This window comes from Heterocephalus glaber, unplaced genomic scaffold (assembly GCF_053883595.1).
Source record: "Heterocephalus glaber isolate CG9 unplaced genomic scaffold, H.glaber_assembly_v1.0 deba00001687, whole genome shotgun sequence".
Taxonomy (NCBI): domain Eukaryota; kingdom Metazoa; phylum Chordata; class Mammalia; order Rodentia; family Bathyergidae; genus Heterocephalus; species Heterocephalus glaber.
The window spans coordinates 9,426,702-9,439,104 of NW_028258412.1; the positions used below are offsets into that span (position 1 = coordinate 9,426,702).

General features: G+C 49.6%; 1 protein-coding gene across 1 annotated transcript in view; it reads left to right on the top strand.

Moving 5' to 3' along the window:
* The first annotated feature begins 1,227 nt into the window (after positions 1–1,227).
* Positions 1,228–12,403, top strand: part of Bcr (BCR activator of RhoGEF and GTPase) — a 134,687-nt gene continuing 123,511 nt past the window's right edge. The window contains exon 1 of the mRNA XM_004843537.4: positions 1,228–2,639. Coding sequence (XP_004843594.1) covers positions 1,346–2,639 — 1,294 coding nt within the window. The 5' untranslated portion in view covers positions 1,228–1,345. The remainder of the gene's footprint in view (positions 2,640–12,403) is intronic.

Here is a 12,403-nt window from a genome sequence, read left to right on the forward strand (position 1 = left end):
TTCTCATTTAAACGTTCAAGAAACTGAGGCATCTCAGAGATGGTCAGTACTCGAGTCCAGTTCTTTGGTTGTCAAATTCTGTTTTCTTATCCCTTCACTCAGCAGTCTGGTTTGGCTGTGTTCATTTTGTACTCCTCAGATTCCCTACGGAGAATAGCTCTGCTCTGAGTTGCAGCTCTCTGGGCTTCCCTGGAGAACCATCAAAGACTTCTTGAGCTCAGGGGAAGCAAGGTGGCCAGACAATACAGCCCAGGATGCCTAGGACACTGCAAAGGAAATGTGGTGCTGAGTGACCTGGGGAGGAAATTCCCAATTATTATCCTGTGGAAGGTGTCTCCGTGGCAGTCCCGTGTGGGAACTGCTGCTTTATCACCCACCCCAGGCTCACAGCACTGGAGGCTTACTGGCACCCGGGCTACTGGCATCGGACACCGAGCCTAGCCCTGTGTCTCTCTGGGTGACCAATTCTGTTCGGCACCTCTCTGGATACAGGTGAGTGGCAGGGCTGTGGGGAAATAAACCAGTTATTCTTGTTCCAGGTGTGCACAACTGACCCAGGACCTCCTTTGGCAGGGTATCTCAGAACCAGTGAACCAGCTGTCCTTTTTACGAAATAAGAGGGGAACAGCCAGGTTGGCTGCAATCGGGGTCTAGGTTTCCCCCAGCGTATGGAGTAGAGAGGACATCGGCTTGGTGGTGGTGGTGGTGATGGTGGGGTCCAGCCTATGGCCCCTCTTCCCAAGATGCCCTCAGCCCGGCTCCTGGGGCGCGGCCCCTTTAAGAGGCGCGTCCGGCTCCGTCAGCCAAACCGCGGCCACCGCCCCCCGGACCTCCCCTTCCTGCGGCGCCGAGTGCGGGCCGGGCGGGAGTGCGGCGAGAGTGGGCCGGGGCTGGCGTGGCGCCCGCGGAGGAGGCAGCGACGATGTCCACGCTCGGGCAGCGCGGGAAAGAGAGGGAGAAGCGCGCGGTCCGCTGCCAATAGCGAGCAGCTGCCCGACCGAGGGCAGCGTCCGTCCCGCAGCTCCCCGCGCCAAGGAGCCCCGCACACAATAGCGGCGTGCGCAGCCCCTCGCCCCGAGGGCCCCGCCCCCTCCGCGGGCCCCGCCCCCACGCGGGCGTCCCGCCCCCTGCCCCTGGCCGCCCGGGGTAGCCGAGCCACCCGCCTCACCTGCCGCCCGGGAGGGGGCGGGCATTGTTCGCAGCCGCCGCCGCCGCCGCCGCCGCCGCCGCGCGCGGGGCTATGGGGGCCGCCCTGCGTCCTGGGCCGGGCCTGGCGGGGTCGCCGCACCGCCACTGAGGCGGGCCCCGCGCGCAGCCCGGCGGCGCAGGTGAGACCGGCCGCGCCATGGTGGACCCTGTGGGCTTCGCGGAGGCATGGAAGGCTCAGTTCCCGGACTCAGAGCCACCGCGCATGGAGCTGCGCTCGGTGGGTGACATCGAGCAGGAGCTGGAGCGTTGCAAGGCCTCCATTCGGCGCCTGGAGCAGGAGGTGAACCAGGAGCGCTTCCGCATGATCTACCTGCAGACGCTGCTAGCCAAGGAGAAGAAGAGCTACGACCGGCAGCGTTGGGGCTTCCGGCGCGCGGCGCAGCCCCCGGACGACGCTGCCGCCGCCGCCGAGCCTCGTTCGCCCGCGCCGCGCCCGCCGCCCCCGCCCGCCGACGGCACTGATCCACAGCCGGTTGAGGAGCCCGAGGCCCGTCCGGACGGAGAAGGGTCCCCAGGTAAGGCCAGGCCGGCGACTGCCCGCAGGCCTGGGGCCGCCGCACCCACGGACCGAGACGACCGAGGGCCCCCAACCAGCGTAGCGGCGCTCAGGTCCAACTTCGAGAGGATCCGCAAGGGCCAAGGCCAGCCTGGGGCCCTGGACCCTGAAAAGCCGTTCTATGTGAACGTCGAGTTTCACCACGAGCGCGGCCTGGTGAAGGTCAACGACAAAGAGGTGTCGGACCGGATCAGTTCCCTGGGCAGCCAGGCCATGCAAATGGAGCGCAAGAAATCCCAGCAAAGTGCCGGATCTGCTCAGGGGGATGCGTCCAGGCCCCATTACCGTGGGCGCTCCTCGGAGAGCAGCTGTGGCATCGACGGTGACTTCGAGGATGCAGAGTTGAACCCCCGCTTCCTGAAGGACAACCTGATCAGTGCCAATGGTAGCAGCAGGGCCCCTTGGCCGCCTCTGGAGTACCAGCCGTACCAGAGCATCTATGTTGGGGGCATGATGGTGGAAGGGGAGGGCAAGGGCCCACTCCTGCGCAGCCAGAGCACCTCAGAGCAGGAGAAGCGTCTCACTTGGCCCCGCAGGTCCTACTCCCCCCGAAGCTTTGAGGACAGCGGAGGTGGCTACACCCCGGACTGCAGCTCCAATGAGAACCTCACTTCCAGCGAGGAAGACTTCTCTTCTGGACAGTCCAGCCGAGTGTCCCCAAGCCCCACCACCTACCGTATGTTCCGGGACAAGAGCCGCTCACCCTCACAGAACTCCCAGCAGTCCTTTGACAGCAGTAGTCCCCCAACCCCGCAGTGCCAGAAGCGGCAGCGGCAGTGCCAGGTCGTGGTGTCTGAGGCTACCATTGTAGGTGTCCGAAAGACTGGGCAGATTTGGCCCAGTGATGGGGACAGCACCTTCCATGGAGACACAGGTGGGTACCTGAAGCCACTTTGGGTGAGTACACCTGCACCTGCGCAGGAAACTCTTAAGGGTTAGAGAATACCAAAGGAAGTTTCTGAGGAAGAAATGGGTAGATACTTCTTTGAATGATTTTTCAAGTGCCTTTGTGGCTGATCTTGCACCTGAGCTAACCCCTTTTTCCTGAGTGCAGATTCTGTGTTTGGAATGGGATTTTGTTGGGAGGGTTGGTAAGATGGATGGCAGGTGGCTTGTTCCTTTGATTGTACAGCCCTGTACTGCTTGTAAGAGTACATGTATCAGGAGGGATCTATGATCTCTCTATGATGGTAAGTGAAGGTGGTATAAAGCTGGAGTCATCTTTGCCACCTAGATCAGATCCTTTCAGTGGAGACTGGTCTGGGTTTTGGACATTCCCTCCACTGCATCGTCTCTTCCTAGAGAGGTTGTATGACATGTTTGGGGAACCCAAGATGTGTTAGCTGCTTCCAGGCCGTGGAAGTGTCACGTTTGCTTGTTGGCAAGTCAGGTGAAGATCGGAATTAGAAGGAAGTGAGGTGACAGCTAGTTCTGACTCAGTGGGCCCCTGAAAATCAATCAGATGAAGATTTTATCTGGGGCTGAAGCAGAGCCACACATGTTTTGATCTGCCTGGCTTTGATGGGAGCTGTCGCCCATTATTACCTACAGGATCCTCTGTGCATGTTAACCTATCCCACTTTCTGATCCTTCATTGTGCTCTTGTCTCTTGATCTACCCAAGGATGAGTACCTACAGGAGCTTATTTTAAGCCCCCAATCTGTGGTCTGACCCCAGCCCTAAGATTAAGCCTATTGTACTGTACAATAACTTTTGGGTTGTATTTAGAGGCCATGAAGTGTTTGGAACCAGGTTCTGGGGTAAGAGGAGGGTGGTAGGCTGGTGGGCTTGGGTGGGGTGGGAGTCTGTGAGGCTCTTGGGAATCTCTTAAATTTCTGGTCCCAGTTGGTCTGATCTGGTTTACTGCTTCATGGATTTTTTCTTTTTCTGCTGATGGAGTTGCTTATGCTTGGTTTGTTAGAATCCTCTTGAAACAAGTGAGGCTATTTTTGGCTCTGTGGAGCTGCTTTTTTGTGCTCAGCCCTCTGTCATGTTTGTTTTAGGTACTTCCAGTTGCTGATTTGCCATTTGCAGCTGGGGTTGGCTGTGGTGTGTGACTGGGACCTGCGGCCTGGCCCAGCTGCATTCCCTGACTCCTTAGTGGCAGGATGAGAAGCTGTAGTATTCAGAAGCTTGCTTTGCAGGCACATCAGCGCCTTTGGGGTCTGGAGGATTGCCCTGTGGTTACTGGGCACCCGCCTGTGTCCTGCCAGCTGTCGGCTGGGAGAACCAGCTTGAACTGGTCCTCAGCACTTTAGTACAGGAGTACATTACTAATAAAGGAAGAAAATAAGTAGTTTTCTGAAGACCTGCAGTCTGAAGTGGTACTTTCTTGCTAGCAGGGAATTCTGCATTTGCAGAAAGTTGAGCCTGGCCTTTCCTGTAGCTCTTGTATTGTACCTGGCCATGTTGCCCACCATTATCAGGCTTTTAGGCAAGTCAGAAGAGGTGAAAGTAAGAACTAGAAGGAAGTGAGGCCCAGGAGGAGAGGCATGGGATAGGCTCTAAGAAATAGCTGAGAAGTTAATTTTACAATTTTTATAACTTCTTGGATCCTTCTCTGAATATCTTCAAGGTCTTATGTATTCTCTCTTACTAGGTTTTATTTTTTCCTTCAGATATTTGTAGTGTTTAAGAACCTTAAAACAGCCGGATGTGGTTGCATAGGCTTGTAATCCCAGGACTCAGAAGATTGAGGCAGGAGGATCACTGAGAGTTTGAGACCACCCTGAACTGCATAGCAAGACGAGATACTGTCTAAAAAAAAAAGGACCTTAAAACAGTATCGTTTAAAGAGACTGCAGTATTTTTCTCAATTTCTGATTTTGTTTTTTGTTTTTTTGGTACTAGGGATCGAACTCCCGTCCTTGAGCTTGGGCAGCAGGCGGTGAAACCACTGAGCTAAATCCCTGGCTTGTTTGTTTTTTTGATGGGGCTGGTGCTGAGAACTGAACCCAGGGCCTTTCCACTGACCTATATCCTCAGCCCCTTTTTCTTTTTTTTATTTTGAGACAGGGTCTCACCAGTTGCTTTGTTGCCCAGGCGAGGCTCAAACTTGCCATCTTCCTGCCTCAGCCTCCCAGAGTGTTGGCATTACAGGCAGGTACTACCTTGCTTGGTTAGTTAAGACAGTTTTTTAGAGAACTTTTAGGTTAACAGCAAATGTGTACACGCGTTTTCCCTGCCCCCACCTCATCCATTATAAATATGCCCCATCATCTGGGCACATTGGTAACAGTCATGAATCTACATTGTTACCTCATTATCACCCCCAGTCTATAGTTTGCCTTAGGGTTCTCTCATGGTATCCTGTGGGTTTGGGTCCTTCTAGGCTTTAAAATTCTTATTGTTTTAGTCCCCAAAACCTTTACACTCTGTTCCCAGCAGTCTCCTCTGACGTGTGGCTGTGTGTGGCTGGTAGGGAAAGAGGGATCCTGCACCGGCTCAGCCATCTGTCTGTCTGGACTGTTTACTGATGTTCTTTAGATGGCTGTGGGGCCTGCTGGCCTTGAAAGGAATAATGAGGAAAATTACAGTGTGGGAGAGGGCAGAAGTTACCCTGATGTTCTGCAGTGGCAGACATGGTGGCCTGGCTCTAATAACTTCAAAATCCCTTTGTATGAGTGTGCACTCAGATTTCTGAGTTGAGGGCTGCTGGTGATCAAGGGAAGGAGCTGAAACCGTCATACTTTGTTCTATGCCAAGCATGATGCCAGGTGCTTCTTTTTTTTTGGGGGTACCAGGGATCGAACTTGGGTCCTTCCGCTTGCAAGGCAGGTGGCGGAACCACTGAGCTAAATCCCCAGCCCCTACCAGGTGCTTCTTGTAGGGCCCCTCATGAGCTCTTTTCTTTACCTGGTGGTGGGGCTGCCCATTTACAGGTAAGGATGCAACCAGGAAGTGGCGTAGCTGGGATCCTCTCTTTCTTTTTTTTTGAGGCAGGGTCTGAGTATGGTAGTTCAGGCTGGCCTTAGGCTCACTATGTAGCCCAGGCTGGCCTCAAACTCACAGCAATCCTCCTGCTTCAGCCTCCTGAGTGCTGGATTACAGGTGTGTGGCACCATGCCCAGCAAACCCCATTCCTTCTGGCACATAGTGGCCCTGTAGTCTTCCTGCTGCCCCACACTTCTACCTGAAAAGCATGACTGGATTGGTCCAAGTGTCCCTCCAGCTCTATGCACCTAGGGCCCACCTCTCAGGTGGTAACAGATGGCCATGAGTCCTGCCCTGTGCAAGCCCTCCCCATGGTACTGTATGGGCCACAGAGGAGAGAATGTAGTCCTTAGAAGCTTAGAAGTTAAAGAGAGAGAAGTATGTATACATGTAACGTGCTTAGAGGGCAGTGGGCTTCCTTGGCTCATTAGGAGTTCAGTAGCTGAAGGTTGGGGCAGTAGCTCTCTGAGAACTATCTAAAAGGCTCAGGGCCACCCATGCTCACCCTCTGTGATTGGACTGTGCATGTGTGTAGTTTTTAATGATAAAACAAAATCTACCATTTTAACTAAAGTTTTTTTGGTGAAATACACAAAAGACTTCTTAACTCATTGAAACCATTTTTAAGCACTCAGTTCTATGGTATTGACCACATTCACATTGTTGTGTGACCATCTCCTCCATCTATAAGAGCTTCTTCATCCTCCCCAACCTGAAACTCTATCTTCATTAAACTTCTGTTCCCTGCCCCTGGACCTGGAAGCTGCTATTCTTTTTTGTCTCTATGAATTTGTTGGCTCTAAGTACCTCATGTCAGTGGAATCATACTTTTTTCTTTTTGTAACTAGCTAATTTCGCTGAATATAATTAATGTTCTCAGGGCTCATCCATGTCATATTGTGCATGGGGTGCTTTTTGAAGACAGAAGTAAGTGATACATTTCCAGGTCTCCTGTGTCAGAGCTTTCCACATGGCTTATACAGGAAGGTCCCTTCTTTTCACAGGTCCCTGGGAAGTAAGCATCCTATTGACTGTATCTGCCCCTTCCTCTTCTATCAGTGTACTTTATCTCTCTTTTCAGTGAACTTTGGCAAGGCATTTCAGGAGGCAGAAGGTCCTTCTTTTAGGTAAGAGGAATTTGTGATTCATTCCTCTAGCCCTGTGTCTCCTTCAACCCTTTTGCATATATGGGGTGGGTGGGTGTGTGTGTGTGTGTGCATGTGCGTAATTTAACCTAGGGCTTTGCGAATACTAAACGTGCTCTTTCATTGAGCTACAGCCTGATTCTTAGATCTTGTGTTTCCTAGTAGCCTCTTAGGTGAGTTGCTGTCTGTCCTGTGTTTTTACCTTTTTTTGAGCAGCTTTATTTGCCATTTGGATTCCAGGGACGTGGTGGTGCCAGAATGGTTACTACTTTGTTTTTCACTTGGGTGATTGACTGGATAGGTAGCCAGTTTGAGTGAGCAATTGTGAGGCCATCAAAAATCACCCAGACCTCACATTGGCCCCGGCATCACCTCTTTAGATTCTTGTGGCCACCTCTGTATTCAGTGATGAACAGAGACCAAGTGGATAGATCCAAGAGAATAAAAATAGTCTAGATCAAATTTTTACAAGGGTTCTCTTGTTTGGGAAAGCTGATGTTTTGGGAACAGAATGAAGCATTCTGGAACATTCCATTAAAGAAGAAGCTAGGGGTGCTGTTAATTTGAGTGTGTCTAGGGAATGTGCCTGCTCCTTGACTCCCTCTTGCCTAACTTATTGCTTCTGGCTTGAGGATCCACATCCTTTCCTTCCTGGAGTTCTGTGGCTGGGAGGGCCTATGTATTTGACTGGTGCCCCCACAAGGACAGAGTCCTGGCAAGCAGTATGCTCAAGCCCACTTGAGAGAAGACCCAGAAGCACAGGGTCCCTGCTACAGCTCATTCTTCTGGTTTGAAAGGGATCCATGTTCACAGTAAGTAAATGGATATCTTGGAGGCATTGTCAGGTTATCAAATAATAAGTCTGAGTTTTGTCTCAGATTGCTGCTTTTTGAATCAAGGCTCAGGAGGTGGCGGGTGCATTAAACTAGCCTCACTGGAGTGTGTGTGTGTGGGTAGGGTTTGAGACAAGGTCCCACCTAAATTACCCAGAATGTCCTTGAACTTGGGATCCTCCTTCTATCTCAGACTCATAGTGCTGGGATTATAAACTGTGATTATAGGCATGCACCACCATACCTGACTGCTCGCTGGAGTTTTCCCTGCATGATGTACAACTGTTTGGCTTCAAGGAGGGATTTTTTTTTTTCCTTGAAAAAATAGTTATTTTAATTGAAATTATATGTATATATTTAAAAGGGTACATAATACAAAATGTACCATTTTAATCTTGTGTATGTATATGTGGGGCTGAGGAATCAAATCCAGGGTTGTGTGCATGCCGGGCAGTTACTCTATTGGGCTATATCTCCAGTCCCATTTTAATCATTTTTAAGTGTGCAGTTCAGTGGTACTAAGTACATCACATTGTTGTGAACCATCACCACCATCTAGCTCTAGAACTTTTTTGTTTTGGTTCTGGGATTGACCCAGGGCCTACCACATGTTAAACACATGCTCTAGCATCAATCTACATACCCAGGCCTATCTCTGGAGCTTTTTTTTAATCTTCCCATACTGAAGACTTCATTCGTTATATAATAACTCCCTACTCCTTCTTTACCCACTTCCTGGAAGCCACCATTCTTTTTGTCTCTGTGACTTTGCCTATCCTAGGCATCTCGTAAAAATGGAATCCTACAGGGGCCGGGAATTTAGCTCAGTGGTTCCTGTGCCTCCCTTGCAAGTGGAAGGTCCCGAGTTTGATCCCTGGTACCAAAAAAAATGGAATCCTACAAAATTGTCCTTTGCTGTCGATCATTCAGGTATGATTTTCAAGTTCCCTGGGGCAGCGCTGTCATACTTAACTAACTCCTCATCCCTGGTCATAACAGGTGTCTTTTCTTTAGGAAAACATCTGTTGGTGATGGTGATTATTTCCTTGGTTTTCTTGCCTGCAATTTTGAGATGGATTAATGTGTTAGTCTGCCAGGGCTGCCCCATAGTTACCACTGGCTGAGTGGACAAAACAGTTTATTTTCTCACACTTTTGAAGGCTGAAAGTTCAAAAAAGGTGCTGGCAGACTTAGTTCTCTCTGAGGCCTCTCTCTTTGGCTTATGAGTACTACCTTCTTACTGACTCTTCACGTGGTGTTCCTTCCTGGTATCTCTTGTGTATCCAAATTGTTCCTTAAGACATCTAGCCAATTGTGGTGTGCACATGTGTAATCCCAACACTCTGGAAATCAGGCGGGAGGATCACAAATTCGTGTCCTGCCTGTGCAGTTTAGTGAGACCGTGTCTCAAAAATCTGGGCATGTAGCCCAGTGTAAATGCCCTGGGTTCAATTGCCAGTAGCATAAGTGGAAGAAAAAAAAAGGACATCCATTAGATTAGATTAGGGCCCACCCCAGTGACCCCAATTTTCACTTAATCACCTCTCAAAAGCCCGTGTCTCCGAATACAGTCGTAGTCTGAGGGACTGGCATTCAGGATTTCGCCATGTGAAATTTGGGAGGATACAGTTTAATTCATTGTGCTTAATGAATTCTATATTTGGCAGTATAGGAAAGGGCTGCCATGACGGGGGGGTGGGGAGAAGGAGAGAGGGCACACTTGGGCTGGACTCCTATAGCCATCTTTGAGGAAAAAATTGAGTAAAAGCATTGTTTAATGTTAGGCAGCATGGTGGAGCTGAAGTGATAACAGGCATCAGGACACCACAAGCTAATGCTGCATGGGCCCCCGCATCTCACCTAAAAAGTTAGTGTTTGGATCATATCACTGCTAAGGTCCTCTTAGCTTTCATTTTTTAACTTGAAAAATTACTACTATTCTTGTAGTGCTGAGGATTGAACCCAGGGCCTCATGCATGCTGGGCAAGTGCTCTACCATTGGGCTATATCTCCAGCTCTTTTTTTTTTTTTTTGGTACCGGGGGTCGAACTCAGGTCCTTGCGCTTGCGCAGCAGGCGGGAAACCACTGAGCTAAATCCCCGGCCCAATATATCTCCAGCTCTTAAATTATTATTAATATAGCTTTATCCATATCTTTCCTACTTGCCATGGTACTTTGCCTGCTTTTATTTTAACTAAGGCAGCCACCTCTCATTATTCAATCACTCATAGTTATTGATCATCTACTATGTGCCTAGCAGTGTCTTTAGGGAAAAAATTTGTCTTTGTTCATAGGTTTGGGGAAAGGCTTATCTCTAGGGGCCTTGTTTTTGTTTTTTTTTAATCAACCAACAAAAACCTTTCTAATGTCAGGATATTCTCCTAACTGTTCATCTTTCTTTATTATGCTTGCAGTATTTCCTGTTAATCTTGTGTTTATCTATTTTCTTTAGGATGATGAGATCCTTAAGACAGGAGCAGAGCATGTCCTACTGTCCTGTGTGATAGGATGTGCCACACTCTGGACCCTGTGGCAGTGATTGTTGTTTGATGCTTCTGAGCCCTTTCGTGTCTGTCTGTGTTTTAACCACTGTAAGTGTTTGAGGGTTGAAGATAAAATGAGACTGCATCTCTAAGGCTTCTGTTTGCTCAGACCCTGCTCTCTTCTGGCCACACTCTATTTCATTTCATCTAATAAGTGGCAGTGGATTTTCTAGGGCTGAATGATATAGGTGCACCCGTGAGGTTTGGAGATTAATCTGGCTGGTGATCCTCTCTCCTCTCCTCTCTCCTCCCCTCCCCTCTCCTCTCCTCTCCCCTCCCCTCCCCTCCCCTCTCCTCTCCTTTGCTTTCTGTACTGGGGATTGAACCCATGGGTGCTCTACTGCTCTACCACTGAACTACGTCCCTACCCCTTTTCTAAAATTTATTTTTATTCTGAGACAAGGTCTCACTAAGTTTCCTAGGTTGGCCTTGGACTTAGAATCCTTCTGCTTCAGCCTCCTGAGTCGCTGGGATTGTAGGCATGTGCCACTGAGCCCAGCTTATATTTCTTTCTTTGCTGATGGTTAGTCCTCCCCTCCTTAGAAAGCATCTGTAATCCTCAGACTGGGGCCTGCTAGTTAGTTGACTCAGGCTCTGGGTTTTGCTTCCATGACCTTGCAAAATGACTGTGAACCCAGATTCACAATCAGCCCAAGGGAAGAGCAGTTGGCAAGTTCCTAAATGTGCTTTCATGTGGTGGGAGTGAGAAGACTGAGATACCCCACTTGGTAGTAAATATGACTTTTATGGAGATTGTTTCATAAGCTCTTAAAACATTCTTATAAAGTGACTGGAGCAAGATTATTATTGTAATTGTATGCCATCCACTGACTGGGTCTGAGGACAAGTGAGACAAACACATAGAATAACCTGCCCAAGGTCAAATGATTGGCAGAGGGGCTGAGCAGTGATTTTAATCATATGAGAGCAGACACAAGGTGACTACCTAGGTGGAGGGGGACCTTGATTGGTTGGTTGTTTAGCAAACAAGTTTGGGCACCTACTGTGTCAGGCACTGATGATGCTGAGTATCATGAGGTAGGCTGTCCCCAGAGGTCCTTTTCAATCTGGTGGGAAGACAGCCATATAAACCTAGTCCCATGATAGAAATCATCTGGTCCTAGCCTTCAGGCAGGCTCTTGAAGGAGTCAGCCATCCAGGCACATCCTTTCCCTTCTATTAATTTTGCAAATCTCCCAAGAGAGATTCTTTTTTTTTTCCCCAAGAGAGATTCTTGATAGCTCCTTCTAGGGTACTTTCCTGAGGCTCCTCCAGCAAGTTGCATGTGAGGGACTCAAAAAAGACAGATCTCTTGGAAGGACTGCCTGTCCATCTGCTTTTCTTATCCAGCAGTCAAGGGTTGTGAATGCTGACCATGCTGCTGGCCATGGTCCAGGGTGAGCAGGTTCCAGGAGGTGCAGAGAAGCAAGGCCTGGTGGGAAAGATGGAGCAGAGATATACAAAGAATGCAGCTATTTGTGCAAAGAGCCAGGTGCATGGCCTAGGGCCCCAGGGAGGTGGTCAGGGAACACAAGGAAGGAGCCATCTCCTAACTGGCCAAGACACAGGTGAGACACTGAAAGAAGAATGGGAGATTCCCCTGCACCAGCCCAATGGACAGTGGAAGCTAGCCAACCAGAGCCAAGAACAGAGCAACTTTTGGGATTCCTTGACTCAAGTACTGCTGTTGGCTAGAGAATAGCTTTTGAAGAGTCACTTCGTTTGAAAGGCTTGACGTGCTCCTTTCTTAAAGTACTGCTGGGGGTAGCTGGTATGCAGTAGAATGGGAAGAGAATTTTCTGCATGTAACAAAAACCAGGGAGCCATAGCCATGGCCCTGTGTGCCCCTTTGCAGGCTCTTCATTCTCGCTTGGCCTCTGTCAGCCTTCTCATGGAGTCTCTGCTTCATGTAGCTAATGTCACTTGATTGAACACGACTGTTTCAGTGCATTTTTAAGTTGCATTAACGGAATGCCTGACACTGGGAAGTTTATAAAGAGAAGAGATTTATTTAGCTCACTGTTCTGAAGGCCAAAAGTCCAAGATTGGGCAGTTGTGGCTCTTTGGCCTCTGGTGAGGACCTCAGGCCACTCCACACATGGTAGAAAAGCAGAAGGGCAAGCAGGTAACATCCAAAGAAACAAAACAGAAAGGGTAACCTCACCTTATTTTGCTCATAAGAT